This window comes from Mesoplodon mirus, assembly GCF_964341445.2.
Source record: "Mesoplodon mirus genome assembly, chromosome: 19".
Taxonomy (NCBI): domain Eukaryota; kingdom Metazoa; phylum Chordata; class Mammalia; order Artiodactyla; family Ziphiidae; genus Mesoplodon; species Mesoplodon mirus.
Genome location: NC_138995.1, coordinates 34,078,062 through 34,100,082, shown reverse-complemented (window position 1 = coordinate 34,100,082; position 22,021 = coordinate 34,078,062). Strand labels below are relative to the sequence as shown.

At 42.7% G+C, this 22,021-nt stretch overlaps 1 protein-coding gene across 2 annotated transcripts in view; it reads left to right on the top strand.

Annotated features, from left to right (window-relative positions):
* The first annotated feature begins 5,712 nt into the window (after positions 1–5,712).
* Positions 5,713–22,021, top strand: part of TENT4B (terminal nucleotidyltransferase 4B) — a 60,127-nt gene continuing 43,818 nt past the window's right edge. Inside the window, exon 1 of one of the 2 annotated variants that reach the window (XM_082607585.1) lies at positions 5,713–6,420. In XM_082607585.1, the coding sequence (XP_082463711.1) occupies positions 5,789–6,420 (632 nt within the window). In that variant the 5' untranslated portion in view covers positions 5,713–5,788. The remainder of the gene's footprint in view (positions 6,421–22,021) is intronic. The other variant, XM_082607586.1, reaches the window with a different exon arrangement.

Below are 22,021 nucleotides of genomic sequence, written 5' to 3'. Positions count from 1 at the left end.
GACCAGTTTGTAAGCTGTTTTAATCGTCTCGGGAGGAAACAATGATGGTTGGGATCGAAGTGGCGCTGGTGTGTTTCCTGGAAAGTAGGTGGATCTAGTCTGAGGTGGAGCCTGCAGCACTGAGGGTGGAATTGATGGGTGGTGGGAAGGAAAGAGAAAGGTTAAGGGTGATGGCAAGGATCTGGGCCTGAGCCACTTGAAGAATGGGGTCACCATTTACTGAGATGCAGAAGACACTGGGAGGAATGGGTTTGGGCAGAAAAAATCTAGAGTTTGATTTTATTATACACTTAAAGGCGAAGGATATAGTCAACTTCATATTTTTAAAAGTTCACTCTGGTTGCTGTGACATGTTGGATTGCGAAGTTGAAGTGTGGATGCTCTGAGACAACAATTGGAATGGTATTGTGGCAGCCCAGGCAAGGAGTGTTGGTGGCCTGGGCTCAGCAGAATAAGGTGGGAGGAGACGGAAGTGAATGGACTCTCAGTGTGTCCTGGAGGTAAAATAGGGCAGGTCTGGAGGTTGTCTGAAGGTAGTAGGAATGGTTTTGTTGCAGGGAAGACCACACTTATCTGATGGGCATAAAGCAGAAGATGACTATCAAAGTAGAACAAGAGCAAGAGTAAAACTGGATTCTCCACAGGGGCTTTGGAAACTTCTTTCATGAACAGGTGTCTTAGTTCAGGCTGCCATAACAGAATGCCACAGAAAACCACAAGGTGGCTTATAAGCAACAGAAATTTATTTCCTGCAGTTCTGGAGACTGAAAGCCTAAGGTTGGGGTTCCAGCATGGTCAGGTTCTGGTGAGGACCCTAGCTTGCAGACTGCCAATTTCTCGATGTATCTTCATATGGTGGAGAACAGAGGGAAGAAGCTAGTTCTCTCATGACTCTTTAAGGGCACCAATCCCATTCGTGAGGGCTCCACCCTCATGACCTCATCTATTCCTAATCCTATACTCAGCTCCCCCAGCCCCAGACTCCTATACCATCACATCAGGGAGTAGGGTTTGGGAGAACATAAACATTCAATCCATAATATTCTGCCCCTGGATCCCCCACATTCATGTCCTTCTCACACACAAAATACATTTGCTCAAAAGTCTTAAACTCATTCCAGCATCAGCTCTAAAGTCTAAAGTCCAAAGTCTCATCTAAATATTATCCAAATCAGGTATGGATGGGACTTGAGGTATGATTCATCCTGAGGTTGATTCCTTTCTAGCTGTGAACTTGTGAAACCAAACCAATTATGTGTTTCTAAAATACAATGATGGGACAAGCATAGGACAGACATTCCCATTCTAAAAGGGAGAAACAGGGAAGAAGGCAGGGGTGATGGGTTCCAAGCAAGTCCAGAACCCAGCAAGCCAAACTCCATGAGATCTTAAAGCTCCAGAATAACCCTCTTTGGTTCCATGCTCTCCCCTCCAGGCCCACTGGGGCAGAAATCCCACCTTCCTGACCCACTGGGGCAGTGGTCCCACCTCCACTGGGGTGGAGGTGCTGCCTCCAGAGCCCTACTAGGCAAGAGTTGGCCCCCAGGACTCTTCTAGGAAGCCCCATCTCCACAGCTCTGGGCAGCCCTGCCCGTCTGGCTCTGGGCAGGGGCTGTCTGGCCTGGTAGAAACAAGGCAATGGTCTTCTTTTCTGAAACCAAGGAGGCAGCCCTGATGATCTCTGAATCGCCTTTGGGATCACTCTTCTCTAGTCTTGAAGAATAGCACATGATCTCACCATATAGCTCTACGGTTTCATCCTGTAAAATCCACAAAGTTTGACAGCCTTCCTTCATTCCTTCCTATTTCCTTCTCCTTCAGTTTAAATTGGCAGTTTTCCTCCTGGGGTGTCAGCCATATCCTTACTCATTTCCTGATGCCCCAAATGGTCACTTGGCCATATCCTTAGTGTTCTCATTTTCTGCAATATGGATAGGCTGAGAATTTTCCAAATCATTAAGTTCTACTTCCTTTTTGCTTAACAGTCTGTCTTTAAGTCATTTCTCTCTTCTTGAATTTTACTATAAGCAGCCAGGAAGAGCCAAGCCACACCTTCGACACTTTATTTTAGCAATCGCTTCAGTTAAGTACCCAATTTCATTGCTTGCAAGTTCTACCTTCCACAAAACACTGGAACACAAACACAATTCAGCCAAGTTCTTTACCACTTTATAACAAGGATTGCCTTCCCACCAGTTTCCAATAACATGTTCCTCATTTCCATCTGAGACCTCACCAGAATGGCCTTTACCATCCATATTTCTACCAACATACTGCTTATGACTACTTAGGTATCCCCAAAGAAAACGGAGACTTTCTCTACAGATCTCTTTTCTTTGACCTCTCATCAGAATGACCTTTAAAGGGGGAATTCTCTGGAAGTCCAGTGGTTAGGACACTGTGCGCTCATTGCCAAGGGCCTGGGTTCAATCCCTGGTCAATCCCTGGGTGCACTGTTCCAAGCACTGTGCCACTGGGGAAGTCCCCAATGTCTGGGTTTTTGATAGCTGTGTTTTTTGGCTCATCAGTTTAATGAAGGTGGTTTTAAAGAATGTAATGTTCTTTTTTTTTTTGTGGTATGCGGGCCTCTCACTCTTGTGGCCTCTCCCGTTGCGGAGCACAGGCTCCGGACGCGCAGGCCCAGCGGCCATGGCTCACCGGCCCAGCTTCTCCGCGGCACGTGGGATCTTCCCGGACCGGGGCACGAACCTGTGTCCCCTGCATCGGCAGGCGGACTCTCAACCACTGAGCCACCAGGGAAGCCCAAGAATGTAATGTTCTAAATAGCAAAATGAAAAGGTTGAGTAATCAAAATTTATTATTGAAATTAGTGTAGTCTTTCTCTTTGGTCCCAGTAGTAGATTACTTTGAGACAAAACATTGAGATTTGTTGTGGAAAGTGAATATATTTTTGCGTATTTAAAATTCCCTATTGTTTTAGACTGGATGGTTTTTGAGGAAACTTCCAGAAGAGATACTTTATGATTCTATACACATTCAACACTCATTTACATTGCCTTATCATCCTGCACACAAAGTAAATTCCTGCCTCAGGGCCTTTGCACTTGCTGATTTGCACTTGCTATTCCCTCTGTCTGATGTGTCATTCCCTAGATGGTCATGGTCCACTCCCTCACTTAAGTCCCTGATCAAATATCACTTCCTCAGAGCAGCCTTCCCTGATTAGCCCATCTAAAAATAGCACACCGTCACTATCCTTTTAGCTTGCTTTCTTTCTCTTCACAGCACTTAGCCACTGTCTGACCTTATATGCTTGGCAGGGACATCGTCAGTATTGTTCATTGCTATATCCCCAGACTTTGGCACATAATAATTGCTCAAGACATGTTTGTTGAATTAACTGATTGAATTTTAATTTGACTTTAAATATTTACCTTTTTTTGCCCCCCTAAGCAGACAGTAAATTCATGGAAGGCAGCCAAAGGCCCTGGTTGCTTATTTATCTTCTCTAACACAATTAGCTCAGCTCTGCAAGGATGCTAAACATTCAACCAAGATTTACTGAATGAATGCCTTGAAACATGGACATGTGACACGGCTAACCAGTCAGCATTACCTGCAGGTGAACAAGAACAGTGACGTCTTGCCTTACAGCCCACATTTTACAAACAACTTTTATGTATATTAACTCATATGATCATTTTGGTAATACTTTAGTAGTTCTGAAGGTTTGCCTGAAGAAACAAGCATTCAAAAATAACAAATGTTAATTTCTGGCGTGTACTATTGCTAATTCTGAATACTTTTTTTTTTTTGGTTTAAATATCATTTAATGTGTTCTTGGACATCTGAAAAACTATTTTAAAAGACTAAGATTTAAAATAAATAAGGAAATAAGTAAAAATAAGAAAGACTGTCTTGAAACATATATATGCATGGAGAGATTTTTCGAAGAGTGTTTATCGAAGTCTTCATGGCAGTTATTTCTACACGGTGGGATCTTGGTAATGTTTACTTTTTTTTGGCTTTGTATTTTTCTCACTTGAATGTTTAAAACAAATTTGAAGTCATGAAAAGAAACTTTTTTCTATACAATGCTTTATTTTTAATTTGCCAGTGTGAATAGCATAAAAATATCACTACTCATTTTCCTGGCTATGTAATTCTCAGGACATAGCAAATTTCATTCTGAGAAAACTTTTAATACTGATTTATAGTAAAGCAACAACAAACAGAACGAACCAAAATTCTTTAGGGTTTTCGGTGTGTTTTCCATATTTATGCCCATGTTATTCTCTGAGCAAGAAAAAAGGTAGAGCAATGCTTCGTAATTTGTTAATTTTTCATCTTTGCCAAAAAAACCTTTCCAGGAAATTGAGCTCCCAAAATAGGCCAAAATCGAGCGTTAGGGGCTCATTCTGGACTTTGGACCAACCTTAGAGGGCACACATGAAACGTACTAACTTATTTTCCGTTTTTCTCTTGATTTAAAACACTTAAAATCCTTGTCTTCTCTCCACAGGAATTGGAAAGATATGCAAATAACCACTTTGTGGAAAATCTCTGCTGATGCCAACAATATGGTCCTCAAATTAGGCTTAAAAGGTTTTGGGTTTTCTTTCATTCTGAACTAAGAAGGGTTTTTCATGGTTGCTGGTGCACCTTAGGACAAGTGAAGTTTCTTTACACGCCGAACACCTTGTTCCTGTCTGCCTGCCGGTGCGTCTGTGCGCGTTTCTGTGTGCAATTCTGCATAAAGTCGGTTTGGGGTGTGTGACGGCGGTTTTGAGCCCATGGCTTACGCACTCTACGAAGAAGCGCGTCCAGCCCTGTAGGTGGGCACAGGTTTCTCCAGTCTCGGCGTCGTGTGGGGGGACCCTCCGCCAAGGCCTGCGGCTCCCAACCCCAGCCAGGGCGCGGCAGAGCGGGCGCAGGGAGTAGTGGGATGGCCCGGCAGCCTGCGTCCAGGCAGGGTCCAGGACACATGCTCGGGTGGCGAGGGGGCGCATTTTCTCCCCTCTGGAACAGTGCTTAGAGCGGAGATCTCGGGAGGGGTCGGAGAAGCCCAGGGGGTCCCGGCGCTGCAGACTGGGGGAGGGGACAGTGGGCGGGGCGGCACCGCCCACAATCCATTCCCTGCGGAGGGGGCGGCGACCTCCGTCCGGCCCCACCCAGCCTCAGGGACCGGGAAACTGATACCGGAGACGGCACGCGCGTCAGGGGCGCCTGGACGCCCAGGTACGTGCTACCCTCTCCCTAGCCGGCGCCGGGACGGTTGGGCCGGGCGGTTTCGGCCCCAGACGCACCTTCCCGCAGCCTCTGTGACGCACCGCGCGGCCTCTGGGGCTGGACCGGCGGCGCGGCGCGCGCTGTGGGGGCGGGGCGGGGGCGGGGCGTGAGGGGCGGACCCGGCAGGGGCCCCGCCCCGGGGCCGGAGGAGCAAGGACGCTACGGAGCAGGCGCGTCCCGCCGCCGCCGCTGCCGCTGCCGCCGACGACGATCGCCCTTCTCTAGAGCAGCCGCTGCAGCCGCCATTTGCACGGGGACCCCGGTGACAGGGGCTCGGCAAAGGGGCGGAGGGAGGGGGGGAGGGCCCGCGGAGCCCCCGAGGGCGGGAGCGACGCCGCCGGCGCCGGCCGGGCTCACAGCGCGACCGCGCCGCCCGCGGCGGGCCGGGAGCAGCAGCAGCAGCAGCAACAGCAGCAGCAGCAACAGCAGCAACAGCAGCAGCAGCCGCCGAGGCCGGGCGTGCGCCTGAGGCGCGGCGGCGGCGGCGGCGGCCCTGCGGGCAGCCAGGAGGGGCGGGGGCAGCGGCCGCCGCCGTTTGATGGATCCGAGGATCGCCTGGTTCCAGCCAGAGCAGCTCGGACCGTCCAACAGTCTGTGGATGCAGATCTGGGAGACGACCCAGGGACTGAGGAACCTCTACTTCAACCACCACTGTCACAGCAGCGGCGGCGCGAGCGGCGGCGGCGGCGGCGGCAGCAGCACGGCCACCGGCGGGAGCGGCAGCAGCACCGGCAGCCCGGGCGGCGCGGCCCCGGCCCCGGCCCCGGCCGGCATGTACCGTTCCGGGGATCGCCTGCTGGGCGGCCACGCGCTGTCGGCAGAGCAGCGGGACTTCCTGCCCCTGGAGACGACCAACAACAACAACCACCACCACCAGCCCGCGGCCTGGGCCCGCCGGGCTGCCGCGGGCCCCTCGGCATCCCCGTCCCCTTTGGCGTCCTCGTCCCCGCACTCCTCGGCTGCCGTCCCCGCCGCGGAACCCGCCGACCCAGCTTCGGGCAGCAGCAACAAGAGGAAGCGCGACAATAAGGCCAGCACCTACGGACTCAACTACAGCCTGCTGCAGCCCAGCGGAGGGCGGGCCGCGGGAGGCGGCCGGGCCGACGGCAGCGGGGGCTTGTACAGCGGGACCCCGTGGAAGCGGAGGAACTACAACCAGGGAGTCGTGGGGTGAGTGGTGGCCCTGCGGCCTGGCGGCCTGGCCCTTGCACACGCGCAGCCGGGCACACGCCCACAGAAGGGGGATTGGGGGGGAGCCTGGGTGAGGCCACCCCCCTCTGCCTGCTTTCTTTACTGGTCCTCAGGGGGCTGATGGCCATCCCTCCATCCCTCCGCCATCCATACCTTCTCCCAACCTTCGTTAGCGGTCCACAGCTTTCCCCCTCCCCCTCAGCTCCACGCCTTTTCTGGACATCCCCTCAGCCATCCACACCCTCCCCTCACCTCCCTTAGTCATCCACATCCTCCTTTTTAACCCTCCACACCTTCCCTGGGCCCCCCCCCCCGTTATCCATCCACTCTTTCCTCCCATCCCCCCTAGTCAAAGACACCTTCCCTCTATTCCCTCTCCAGCCCTCTAGCCCTCCCCACCCTGCTCACCATCATCACACCCCAAAATGAAGTCGCTTAGCACAGGCAAATCATTCATTCCCTGAGAACGTTCCTGTGTTAGTGCCTTTTGACGGTACAGGACTTGGAGGTGCTTTCCTTGCCAAGAATAGAAACATCCAGAAAGCTCCTCCCCCTCCCCCAATCCCAAACAGGAATCGTGTCAGCCCTGAAAGGCTTTGCCTGCTATTGACCCTTTGGCCCATCTCTTTATTTTTTATTTTTAAAACTTTCCTATATTAGCGATGCCTTGCTTTGTGGGGAGTGAGAAATGGGGTGACAGTTAAGTTTAGGCTGATGAAGCTCTTCTTCTCAAACGGATAGAACTTTCTAGGAGTTCATGGTCCTTGGCCCCAGTTTCTCCCTGTAAAGTTGTCATCCTGGCAGAGACAGCCAGTGCTTTTCATTCTAGGGGGTAACTTTATGCTAATGAATGAGTGTTACACCACTAATGACTTTCTGTTTAAAGTTCAGCTGTTACAAAATGGAATCTTACCTGACCCCTAGTGAATTATGTACATAAACAGGGACTGTTTTCAGCTAGATTTCCCTTCTGGAAGAGCCCTTGTGCTGGAATAGATTATAGAGTCTTTTAAAAAATGTTTTGTAAAATAAAGCTTTTGGGCCGTGTGTGTGTGTGTGTGTGTGTGTGTGTGTGTGTGTGTGTTTAGCTTGAGTATGGAGAATGAGCTTTAAAATTGCTTTTCATTTTTCAGATCCTGTTTTACATTGTGGGCTACAGTAGGCAAATGAAATCACCATTAGTAGTCCCTTGTGAAACATTTTCTTAGATTCATCCATTCAGATCTGCCCTGCTTTGGCAAGCAGAGAGAGTTCTGTGTACCTTTTTGAAGGTCTGGGTAAAATGAGTTGGTGGGTTCCATCTGCTTCTAGTGGGCTGGTGTCTGCTGTACGCTACTATTACAACTCCCACCTTTTATGGAAAATGCAGTCAAGCATTTTAGGACTGGCATTGGGGTACATATCAAACCTGTCCTCACTTTCCAGAGGGGAACCTTTTTGGGTTTAGTCCTCTGTTGCTAAGCTTCAAGGGCGCTCTCCATGGTCATCTCGTTTTAATAAAAGGCTCATGGTTCCATCCTGTTAGCATTTCCAAGATGAAGCATAAACCTGTGGTTTAGTGACAAGCAAATTGATATTGAGGGATTCTGGTAGTTTCATTTCACATGAATGAGCTCCAGTTAAGTAATCACTGTAAACTAAAATCTTGAAGTTCCCTAATTTCATTTTACTGAAGCTTCTGCATATGTATGTAGCAATGATACATTATAAATCCAAAATGCTGGCTGCCTCTCTTTTTGGTAGATTAGAAATTCTCCTCTCTTTTACTTGCTATTTAATGTTGAGGATACTGTAAAAGGCTCACATTTGAACTTAGGTAGAAGCAAGATGTTCTTGTTCCTGATTCAAATATTATATTGTCCTCAAAGGGATTAAGGAGAGGAATTTCCATTTCCCAGAGGGATTACTGTTTAAAAACTGATTGTAAACCTGTCTTAAAACTGCTTATCACTTCATCCGACTTTCCATTCTTTTGCCTCCTTCTTTAGAGGATGTCAACAGTTAAATTTTTAAAATTTTATTAAGCGGTTCCTAAGAGTGTTTTTGCAAAAGTGTCTGGGTGCTTAAAAATTCTTGTTGTGATTTATGGATCCTTATTTCTTGACTTTTACAAAAGTTTTGCTTTTTTTAATACAGGTATTTTAAAAAATCTGATTTCAGAGTGCACCTCAATGTTACGCTATTCTGAGATTAAATATAGTAAAGCTATTCCAAGTTCTTGGGATGACTGACATTTAGCTAACAGATTAACAAATCATGGTGGTCCCTGGCCTCTGAACTGACATGACTGTCCAGATAGCGAGAGGAAGAAAAAGCACATGAACAGTGGACTGGAACTGTGGGACAGCTGTATACACACTCTGTCTCACATGTTTGATCTCTCTGTGTTCTTTGTTTTGGCCAGACTGGTTGACTTATTCCCTGAACACTCCAAGATCCAGTTCAAAATCCTGACTTTGTTGCCCAGGTTCATGATTTTTTTGGTTCTTCCTGTGAAATCTTGTAGTACTTGTTTCATGCTCTTGGTATAGCTTGCTTATGTTTGATTCTCCTTTTATGTATATGTTTTCTCTTACCCACTAGATCACTAGTTAAGATGAAATTTCTTTCTTTCTTTTTTTTAAATTGAGGTAAGATGGAAATTTCTTAACTGTAGAGTAAGATATTTGGATTTCATCCTGAAGTCTTCATGGTCCTGTTTCAAAATTAAAACTCACCTGGGCTTACCATCTCAGCCTTCTCTGTGTACCCCAGATCCAGGGAGTTTGTTTGCTTTTCTTTTATTTATTTATTTATTTGCGGTACGCGGGCCTCTCACTGTTGTGGCCTCTCCCGTTGCGGAGCACAGGCTCCGGATGCTCAGGCTCAGTGGCCATGGCTTACGGGCCCAGCTGCTCCGCGGCATGTGGTATCCTCCCGGACCGGGGCACGAACCTGCGTCCCCTGCATCGGCAGGCAGACTCTCAACCACTGCGCCACCAGGGAAGCCCTCTTTTTTTCTTTATAAAGTTGCTTTCATTTATTCTGTTTCTTGGAATTCATCCCCTTTCAGCGCTGGCTATGGTGTAGGACGAGTCCACCTGCTCCTTCTGGTTGTCCATGAAAATGAGCTTTAAGCCCTTTGCTTTTCAGAGATTTAATTGTTGATCATAATGGAGAAAGAGGAGATGCCAAAAGGTAGCAAACATGGGAAACTTTTGGAGATTCAGAGTCCTTGGTCCTGAGTCCAGGTGTCCAGAAACTTCTTGTGGAAGGTGCTTGGTGCTTGTCCAAGCTCATGAGGATAGGCTTGTGTTGGCTGCACTGCCAAGTCTGTAGATATTTTTTCAAGTCTTGGATGACTTGTTCAAAACAACGTTTTAGAGTATGAATTTGACTGTGGGACATCAAGAAGTCCCTGGTGGGAAACTTGGGTTTAAGGAATAATTTCTTGAACTGGGATGATGGGTATGGGAATGGGAAGGAGTGAATGTGAGAGGTACCACAAGGTAAGAATGGAAAAGATTCTGACTCCCTTCATGGATTTAATAACAACTTTGAATTTGAGTGACTAGGGTAATGTTAGTGTTATTGTTGAAAATAAGGGTTATGACTGTTGGTTTGGAGCAAAAGGTATGGCGATGTTTAGATAGAACTGTCTAGCAGGGAGATGAAATTTTGGGGCTGAGATACAGTCATCTTTACTGCAGCGGGGCAGTGTCCTTTCTTATGTGTGTTGTACACTGTATCATAGTAAGTCCGAGATGTTGACGCTATTCTTCGGCACTGGCGTTATGGCCTCTTTCTGACTGTTTCTACACAATATGATCTGTGGGATTGGTGTTAGTGCTGGGCTCCAAAGCGAGCAGGCAGATTAACATGAAACAATTTAGAGGCCTTATTCCAAGGGTTTGCTCTAAGTATAATTTCTGTGCATTTGCAGACGTAGCCCACAGTAATTCTTCAGTGAACTAGGATCTTCAGGTTATTGAATTTTACTGCATTTGGGTGTTTAAATGTGCTTTCAAGAAGACATCAGGTTTTCTGCAGTGTAGATTCTACACTAACAACATAATTCATATTTGAGAATTTCGAATCTAGTATACTGTGTTCAACTAAGCTGCTTCCATGCCACAACTCATCTTCTGTCTAAAATCTGTGACAGTGAACACTGTCACACCGTCAGAATCATTGGCATTTTAGCGTGTGGAATTTTCTTCAACACCCATTAAGTTTTTAGGTGCCAAAAGGCAGAAAGAAACAATGACTAGAGCTTTTTGGAATCTACCGTGGGGTCACACAGAAGGTTTAGTTTTTTTCTGGAAAGGAAGCATGGGAAAGGGATACTAGGAAAGTCTAAGGCAGGGAGGAGGAGGGAGTGTGTGTTACAGCAGTTCTGGTCCTGGTGTAGTAGATGGCCTTACATCACAACTTCTTCCATGAAACCGCTACCAGTAAATCCTAGTGTTAGGAGTCCAGAAGGGTCAATGGGGAGAAAATTTCAAGGGCTCCCTTGCTGGTATTGGACTGGTCAGACAGTTGTGGTTGGGTATTCTTATACCTGAGAAAAATTTAAGCCACTTTTCTATGGAAAGTAGAAAAGCAAGGTGTTGTATGATTTTACTCAGCTTTCTTTTTGTCCTTTAGAGTAACATTTAGTGGAGGAAACTATTTCAGGATCACACCCACTGCACTGGAGACTGTATGTATTAATCATTTATACACACATAGGTATGGAGTAGTCTTGAAGGGGCTGTAGACCAAAGAGGATGCTCATTTGAAGAATTAGGGTCCAGTTCCCAGCAGCTGGTCTGAGACTCCTATTTTGCCTCTTTCCTACAGAGCTGGCTGGACAGCTCAGCCTACTTCAGGGATTCAGAGGATGGCCAGTAGAGTGTTCTTCCTAACCCTCTGAATATTTGTTAGAGACTCAGCTGCTACAGAACACCAAAAAGACTTTAAATTCATTTTTACCATTTTTAACATGACAGGAAATTATTTTTTTCTAAGAGAATATTTAGCATAGTTGAGGATGCCCTTGAACTAGGCTTTTCATTAATTTGAACCCAAACAGCAGGTGTTAATTTATTTCCATCCTATAAGTTACTTAATGATATTAGAGACTTTTTTTATACTAAGGGCTTTGGGTTATGTGGAAATTTGAGTTAAAGATTTTGGGAAAAAGCTGAATGTGGAGCTGGTTTTGTTGTGTACTGGCTCCTTAATCACTTGAACGGACTCAGACTATGGAAAAGAATCTTGCCATGTGCATAAGAGATTTCATGTAGTATCTGGTAACTGAACTCTGGAATTCTAGCTCAAGTCATGCTTTCTGCTAAAATAGTTTGAATAGTATACAGAAACCTGTGTTTTCAAATTAGTTGCTTTATTAAAAGTGGTCTATAAAATAAAAGTGCTCATGGAGCCTTTTTACCATGTTCCATATGCTATGTTAAACCTTTTGTATTTCTTATATTAACCTTCTCATGCATAGCCCCATCTAATTTTTAAAAACTATTTATTTTGAAATATAGATTCACAGAAAGTTGCAAAAAATAGTACAGAAAGATCCCATGTTCCCTTCACCTAGTTTCGTGCAGTGATAACATCTTACATAAGTATAGTTTAATATCAAAACCAGGCAATCAGCATTGTTATAATCCATAGCCTTATTCAGATTTCACCAGTCTTATGTGCAGTCATTTGTGTAGTGTGTATGTGTTTAGTTCTGTGCAATTTTCCATGTGTAGATTTGTGTAACCACCGCCACCGTCTTTAAGATGCAGAACTATACCATCACCTCAAAGATCCCTCATGCTGTCCCTTTATTTTCATGCACACACACCCTCATCTCTAACCTCGAACAACCACTGATCTGCTCACCATGTTTATAATTTTTTCATTTCGAAAATGTTATATAAATGGAATCATAGAGTACTTTACTTTGACTTTTTTCCATTTACCATAACTCCTTTGAGTTCTTTCCAAATTGTTGCATGTTTAATAGTTCCTTCCTTTTTAATGCTGAGTAGTGTTCCAAAATTTGGGTGTACCACAGTTTGTTTAACAGTTTACCTGGTGAAGGACATTCCGGAAGAGTTATATGGTTTTTGGCTATTGCAAATAAAGCTGCTATAAACATTCATGTAGTACACATTTTTATGTGAATGTAAGTTTTCACTTTGGGGGGAATAAATGCCCATAAGTGCTGAGTCATTTGGTAAGCACATGAAACTGCTAAACTCTCTTCTAGAGTCGCTGTATCACATTACATTCCTACCAGCAACGTATGTGAGATCTGGTTTCTCTGCATCCTCGCCAGCATTTGGTATTATTACTGTTTTTTATTTTAGCTGTTCTCATATGAATAGCAATAGTTTATTATGCTTTTATCATATTAACCTTCTCATAAATAACTCCACCTAATTTTAACTTTAATTTTTATTTTAAAAACTTCTTGGCAGTATTGAGAATGTCTGCAATTAAAAATCTCTAAGTAAAATTGACTTAAAAGGGCCTTACTTTTCGATTTGCTTTGATTTTATGCTTAGCAATATTACTTTAACTCTTTTATCGTTGAATTACTTTACAGTGTTTCCTTTACATGTTGCTTTTTCTTAGAAACTAGTATGAAGTAGAGCTTTATTTTCATTTTCTAAAAACATATAAAAGGATAACTTCAGAGTTGATTTCAAAATTTAGAGTCCTTCCTTTCATGTGCTATGAATAAACTTTATTTTCTGTTGGCTTGGCTATATTTTGGGGACTAAACCCTGTGGTTAGTGGTGATTTTTTTTTAATTAATTTATTTTTTGGCTGTGTTGGGTCTTTGTTGCTGCACGCGGGCTTTCTCTAGCGGTGAGAGGGGCTACTCTGTTGCAACGTGCGGGCTTCTCACTGCAGTGGCTTCCCTTTGTTGCAGGACATGGGCTCTAGGCGTGAGGGCTTCGGTAGTTGTGGCGCGCGAGCTCAGTAGTTGTGGCGCACGGGGTTAGTTGCTCTGCGGCATGTGGGATCTTCCTGGACCATGGCTCGAACCCATGTCCCCTGCATTGGCAGGTGGATTCTTAACTATTGCGCCACCAGGGAAGTCCCTAGTGGTGATTTTTGTTGTTGGTGGTGGTAGTGAGGTTTTTTTTTTTTTTTTACAGTATTTTTACATCTGAACAGTGCCTTCAGACTGTGTAGAATAAATATATTATCTTCATATCTATGCTAGAATAAACCATGTTTCATTGGAACCATTTTCTGGACTGAGAATAAGGACCTGGTCTCTTATCTTTCTCTTACCAGCCCCTCGAAGTCACTGTTTTGATTTTTGTCAAAATAACATAACTTTTAGCACTGTCAAGTTTGTATTATAAATTGTAAATTTATTGTATTGTAAATTTCTGCCAAAGCAAGAGTAAGGATGCATTAGGACTGTGGTTGTGGAGTTTTAAAAGCTATTTTCTAGTAATTCGGATTTAATAAAGTGTTAGCTCTGTGATGAGGTTTTAAATTTGATGTCTCTTTTTTTTTTTTTTTTTTTTTTTTTTTTGCGGTACGCGGGCCTCTCACTGTTGGGGCCTCTCCCGTTGCGGAGCACAGGCTATGGAAGCGCAGGCTCAGCGGCCATGGCTCACGGGCCCAGCCGCTCCGCGGCATGTGAGATTCTCCCAGACCGGGGCACGAACCCATGTCTCCTGCATCGGCAGGTGGACTCTTAACCACTGTGCCACCAGGGAAGCCAGATATCTTTATTCTTAAATTTAGTTATTCACCCTTGGCTTTCTTCTTTGTTTGAGGCGTTAATACCACTGTTCCTTAGAATACTTGTTTTTTGGTGTTTTTTTTTTGGCCGTGTTGGGTCGTTGTTGCTGCGCGCGGGCTTTCTCTAGTTGCAGGGAGCAGGGGCTACTCTTCGTTGCGGTGCACGGGCTTCTCATTGCGGTGGCTTCTCTTTTTTTGTTGTTGTTGCAGTTTTATGTTTTTTAACATCTTTATTGGAGTATAATTGCATTACAATGGTGTGTTAGTTTCTGCTTTATAACAGAGTGAATCAGTTATACATATACATATGTTCCCATATCTCTTCCCTCTTGCATCTCCCTCCCTCCCACCCTCCCTATCCCACCTGTCTAGGTGGTCACAAAGCACCGAGCTGATCTCACTGTGCTATGTGGCTGCTTCCCACTAGCTATCTGTTTTACGTTTGGTAGTGTATATATGCCGATGCCACTCTCTCACTTTGTCACAGCTTACCCTTCCCCCTCCCCATATCCTCAAGCCCATGCTCTAGTAGGTCTGTGTCTTTATTCCCGTCTTACCCCTAGGTTCTTCATGACCTTTTTTTTTTTTCTTAGATTCCATATATATGTGTTAGCATACGGTATTTGTTTTTCTCTTTCTGACTGACTTCACTCTGTATGACAGACTCTAGGTCCATCCACCTCACTACAAATAACTCAATTTTGTTTCTTTTTATGGCTGAGTAATATTCCATTGTATATATGTGCCACATCTTCTTTACCCATTCATCTGTTGATGGACACTTAGGTTGCTTCCCTGTCCTGGCTATTGTAAGTAGAGCTGCAATGAACATTTTGGTACATGACTCTTTTTGAATTATGGTTTTCTCAGGGTATATGCCCAGTAGTGGGATTGCTGGGTCGTATAGTAGTTCTGTTTGTAGTTTTTTAAGGAACCTCCATACTGTTCTCCATAGTGGCTGTATCAATTTACATTCCCACCAACAGTGCAAGAGTGTTCCCATTACCATTGCAACAAAAAGAATAAAATATCTAGGAATAAACCTAGCTAAGGAGATAAAAGACCTGTATGCAGAAAATTATAAGACAATGATGAAAGAAATTAAAGATGATACAAATAGATGGAGAGGTATACCATGTTCTTGGATTGGAAGAATCAACATTGTGAAAATGACTCTACTACCCAAAGCAATCTACAGATTCAATGCAATCCCTATCAAACTACCACTGGCATTTTTCACAGAACTAGAACAAAAAATTTCAAAATTTGTTTGGAAAAACAAAAGACCCCGAATAGCTAAAGCAATCTTGAGAACGAAAAACGGAGCTGGAGGAATCAGGCTCCTTGACTTCAGACTATACTACAAAGCTACAGTAATCAAGACAGTATGGTACTGGCACAAAAACAGAAATATAGATCAATGGAACAGGATAGAAAGCCCAGAGATAAACCCAGGCACATATGGTCACCTTATCTTTGATAAAGGAGGCAGGAATATACAGTGGAGAAAAGACAGCCTCTTCAATAAGTGGTGCTGGGAAAACTGGAAAGGTACATGTAAAAGTATGAGATTAGATCACTCCCTAATACCATACACAAAAATAAGCTCAAAATGGATTAAAGACCTAAATGTAAGGCCAGACACTATCAAACTCTTAGAGGAAAATATAGGCAGAACACTCTATGACATAAATCACAGCAAGATCGTTTTTGACCCACCTCCTAGAGAAATGGAAATAAAAACAAAAATAAACAAATGGGGCCTAATGAAACTTCAAAGCTTTTGCGCAGCAAAGGAAACCATAAACAAGACCAAAAGACAACCCTCAGAATGGGAGAAAATATTTGCAAATGAAGCAACTGACAAAGGATTAATCTCCAAAATTTATAAGCAGCTCATGCAGCTCAATAACAAAAAAACAAACAACCCAATCCAAAAATGGGCAGAAGACCTAAATAGACATTTCTCCAAAGAAGATATACAGATTGCCAACAAACACATGAAAGAATGCTCAACGTCATTAATCATTAGAGAAATGCGGTGGCTTCTCTTGTTGCGGAGCTTGGGCTCTAGGTGTGTGGGCTTCAGTAGTTGCAGCACACGGGCTCAGTAGTTGTGGTACATGGGCTCAGTTGCTCCACGGCATGTGGGATCTTCCCCGACCAGGGATTGAACCCGTGTCCCCTGCATTGGCAGGCAGATTCTTAACCACTGCACCACCAGGGAAGTCCCAGAATACTTGTTTTTAAAATCAATGTCTGTTTTATATACTACTAATAAGTGCTAATTGTCAAAAAATTAGAAAATACAGCTAAACCAAAGGAACAAAAAATAGCCCCTATAATACTAGTACCAGGACATAACTATTGTTAGCATATTTTGTTGTAGATATTTTTATAATTTTATAATTATTAAATATATTTAATCTACTTACTATATTTCCTTTTTTCTGCCTATCAATATGGACTCCACTATGGGTATACTTAAAATTTTTTCCAATTTAAAGAAAAAAAATTTTTTTTTTTTTTTTTTACACAGAAAACTGAGAAACTTTATTGAGAGAAATTAAATCATATTTAAATAAATGAACAGATATATCATAGTCATTGATTGCAAGGCTCAGCATTGTAAATCAATAATCTCCACACTTTCTACAGATTTAATGCAGTAGGAAAATCAATCATCTCCGCACTTTTTACAAATTCAGTGCAATAAGAAGCAGAATCCCTTGTGTGTGTGTGTGTGTGTGTGTGTAAACTGACAAGCTGAGTCTAAAATGTATGTGGAGATTCTTAGGACCAAGAAATAGTAAGATATGAAAAACAAGAACAAAGCTGTAGGACTTACACTGTCAGACAACAAGACTCATTAAAGCTATGATAACTAAAACAATTAAAAAAATGTATTAATATGACAAATATCTTGCATATGAAATACATTTCTACAGCATTTAAACATACCCCATTACCTTTAGTATGACTCTGTACCTACCGTGTGTGGACATGGTATTCCAGTGATTGAATGCACCTTAATTTATTTCACCAATCCCCAGTTGAACATTTAGTTTGTTTCCAATCTTTTGTTTTTTAAAAGACATGTTTTTAGCTAAGCCTGTGCCACAGTGAGGATTATTTCTTCTATTTTTCTACTTATTTTTACTGAGATAAAATTCGTATGCTATCATATTCACCCTTTTGAAGTGTACAATTCAATGGCTTTAGACCATTACAAGATTGTGCAACCATCACAGCTATCTAATTCCAGAACGTTTTAATCACCACAGAAAGAAACCCTGTACCCATTATCACTCCACTATCCCCTTCCCCTTCAGATCCTGGAAGCCTCATACAGACTTTTTGTCTCTGTGGATTTATGATTCTGGACATTTCATAAGAATGGAATCATATAATATGTGGCCTTTTGTGTCTGGCTTCTTTCACTTAGCATGTTTTCAGAGTTCATTCGTGTTGTAGCATGTATCAGTACTTCATTCCTTTTTATGCCTAAATATTCCAGTGTATGAATATACCACATTTTGTTTATCCATTTATTAGTTGATGGACATTTGGGTTGTTTCCACCTGTTGGCTATTATAAATAATGAACATTCATGTACAGATTTTTTTTGTGAACATGTGTTTTCATTTTCCTTGGGTAAATAACTTGGAGTGGAATTGCTGGGTCATATAAAGTGGCTATAATATTTTTCATTCCCACCAGCAATGTCTGAGGTTTCCAATTTCTCCATGTTCTTGTCAATACTTTTTATTATCTGTCTTTTTGATTATAGCCATCCTAAGGAGTGTGAAGTAGTATCTCATTGTGTTTTTTTTTTAAATTTATTTAATTTATTTTATTTTTGGCTGCATTGGGTATTTGTTGCTGCATGTGGGCTTTCTCTAGTTGGCGCGAGCGGGGGCTACTCTTCATTGCGGTGCGTGTGGTCTTCTCATCGCAGTGGCCTCTCTTATTGCAGAGCACGGGCTCTAGGCACGCGGGCTTCAGTAGTTGTGGCGCGCGGGCTCAGTACTTGTGGCTCGTGGGCTCCAGAGCGCAGGCTCAGTAGTTGTGGCGCACAGGCTTAGTTGCTCCATGGCATGTAGGATCCTCTCCGACCAGGACTCGGACCCGTGTCCCCTGCATTGGCAGGCGGATTCCCAACCATTGCGCCACCAGAGAAGCCCTCATTGTGGTTTTGATTGCATTTCTCTAACGACTAAGGGTGTTGAGCATCTTTTCATGTGCTTGTAGGCTGCGTGTATATCTTCTTTGGAGAAATGTCTATTCAAGTTGCTTGCCCATTTTTTTCTAGTGGACTTTTTATTGTTTATGGTAAGAGTTCTTTATATATTCTGGATTGTAGACCCTTATCAGATAGATGATTTGCAGATATTTTCTCCCATTTTGTGGATTGTCTTTATATTATCTTGATATTGTCCTTTGAGGCACAAAGTTTTGTTTGTTTGTTCTATTTTATAAATTCCAATATGTCTATTATTTTTTTTCTGTTTCTTGTCCTTTAGGTGTCATATCTAAGAAACCATTGCCAAGATCACAAAAATTGACCCCTATTTTGCCTTTTAAGAGTCTTACAGTTTTAGCTCTTAAATTTAGGTCTTTGATCCATTTTGAATTCACTTTTGCATATGGTGTGAGGTAGAGGTCCAAGTTCATTCTTTAGCCTGTGGATATGAGGTTGTTCCAGCACCATCTGTTAAAGACCATTCTTCCTCCATAAATTGTCTTGCCACATGGTTATTTCTTGAGGATAAAGTTTTAGATTGGAGAATGTTTATATCTTTTAAGGCTTTTGCCAAATTTTCCTGTGGAAAGATTGGATCAGTTTACCCTTACATTAGCAGTGTGCAAGAGTCCGAATTTTCCCTAAACCTTCACCAATGCTACATGTTACAAATAAAAGCAAATACCAATACAAAAGAAAACATTTTTTGCCAATTTTATAGGTAAAAAATAGTATTTTACTGATTTCATTTGCACGTGCCTTCACAGTAATTGGCTATTTATTTTTCTTTTCAATTTCTTATTTCCCTTGCCTATCTTTTTTTTATTGGAGTATAATTGCTTTACAATGTTGTGTTAGTTTCTGCTGTACAATGAAGTGAATCAGCTATATGTATACCTATACCCTCTCCCTCTTGGACCTCCCTCCCACCACCACCCCCCATCCCACCACCCACCCCCATCCCACCCATTTAGGTTGTCATGGAGCACTGAGCTGAGCTCCCTGTGCTATACAGCAGGTTCCCACTAGCTATCTGTTTTATATGTGGTAGTGTTTTTATGTCAAACCTAATCTCCCAATTCATTCCATCCACCCCTTTTCCCCTCTGTCCACATGTCCGTTCTCTATGTCTATGTCTCTATTCCTGCCCTACAAATAGGGCGTTTGTACCATTTTTCTAGATTCCACATATATGCGTTAATACACAATATTTGTTTTTCTCTTTCTGGTTTACTTCACTCTAGGTCCATCCACATCTCTACAAATGACCCCGTTTCGTTCCTTTTTCTTGGAGATGTTTGTCTTATTTATAAGAGCCCTTGTTCTGTCCTATTACAAATACATGTAATTTTTAATTCTAATTTTATGATTTATAAATAGCTTTTATTAGGATATGATTTATATATAATAAATTCACCCATTTAAACTGTACAGATAGGTGACTTTTGGAAATATATACAGTTGTGTGACCACAACAATCAAAATGTAGGAAGAAGATATAGAACATTTCCATCACTCAGAAAGTACCCTCATGCCCATCACAGTCAGTTGCTTTACCCCATCGCTTCCCCTGAGCAACCACTTTTGCCTTTTCTAGGATTTTGATTAAATGGAATTATATATGCTGGGTAGTCTTTTGTGCCTGACTTCTTTCTCTTAGCATGATGTTTTGGAGATTCATCCATATTGTGTGTAATATAGTTGTTTGTTACTTTTTAATGCCGAGTAGCATTCTTATTGTATGGATCTATCACAATATGTTCATCCATTCTTTATGACATATAGATTTTATAAACATGTCCTCTGCTTTTGGTTCTTTATTACTTGTTGATTTTGTGACTCATCTCCAAACCAGAATGACCAGAATGATCCACACGGTTTTTTGGTTGGATAATCTACTGCTGTATGCAAGCCACTGTGCTAGGCTTTTTGTGGGAAGTAAAGACAGTAAAACATTCTCTGCCTTCTAAGAAATTATGGTCTGGTTGGATAAACTGGATAAGGTGGAGAGGTTGCTTTTGACTAGTGAGGTAAGGGCAAACTTTGATAAGTGTAGAGATTTTTTGCTAATGTTTTGAAAGATTGGTTAGGTTGTGGAGGGTTGGAAAGGAAAAATTGGTTGTATTGGTTTCATATGACAAGCCCTAAAGGGTTAGTTTGGATATACAGTGGTCCCTGGGTATCCATTGGGGATCGGTTCCAGGATGGATACCAAAACACGGGGATGCTCAAACCCTTACATAAAATGGTGTAGTGCAATGAATACAGTTGGCCCTCCGTATCTGTGGGGTTTGCATCTGTGGAATCAACCAACCTCGGATTGAGATTTTGATCTGTGGTTGGTTGATTGTTTGGATGTGAGACCCATGGATACGGAGGGCTGACTGTGTAGTATTTAGCATAATTGCGATAGATGGGGAACAGGATCTACTATGATGGACTATAATGGTTGACCTTTCTTAGAGGAATTTGAGATCTGAAATTACTCTACTTCATTTTTAAAACATTTTTATTATGGAGAATCACAAATAGTATGAAAGTACACAGAATAGATAATGAACTTCCATGTACTCATCACACAACTTCACCAGTCATCAACCCATGGCCAAACTCATTTCACTTGCATGCCAGTCCATTTCCACCCCACATTATTTTGAAGCAAATTCCAGATGTCACATCATTTTATATAAATGTTTCTGTATGCATGCGTCTCTAGATAAGGACTTAAAAAGAAACCATAATCTTGATACTATTATTACACCTGAATAAGTTAACAATAATTCCTTAGTTACCTCAAATACCCAATGTTTATATTTCCCCAGTTGTGCCATACTTATATTTTTAACAGTTTGTTCAAATCAGAATCCAAATGAGTTTCTTGCATTGCTGTTGGTTGAAATGCCTTTTTAGTCTTTTAATCAACAGCTTTCTCTGCCATCTGTTTTCGCCCCATTAATTTATTTGTTGAAGAAGCTGGGTTGTTTTTCCTGTAGATTTTTCTACTTTCTGAGTTTTGCTAATTGCATTCCTGGGGTATCAGTTTAATATGTTCTGTGTCCCCCTGTATTTTCTATAAATGTGTAATTAGATCTAGAGGCTTGTTTAGATTTGTTGTTGTTGTTTTTTGCAAGAATACTTCATAGAGGGTGGTGTGTACTTCTCCCAGGAGACATATAGTATCTGAATGTCTTTATTTTTGTGATATTAGTAGCCATTAATGATCATTGCCTATAAATATTAGTTCATTATTAGAGTTGTAAACTTGGGATCTTCTTATTCTCTTGATCCTTTATCATTTATTAGCGAAACACTCCTAAAAGGAGAAACTTTTCCTCCTCAACCATTTGGTTGTCCTGAGGGTACGGTTCCCATAGGGAAAACAGGATAAGAGTGAGAAAGGGGATATAACTTTTAACTAGCTCTGTTAATGACCTGTCATCCCTCAGAAAAGAGAAGCAAGGTGGGCTGCAGGAGCTGAAGTGGGCTTTGGGCCGACTAGTGCCTGGTGTGTGGAAGAGGCAGTAGTGAACTGTACGTGGCCTTTGGTCGGTGGCTGGGACTGTCAGGTCCACAGGCACACCTGACCCTTGGCCCACAGGCACACCT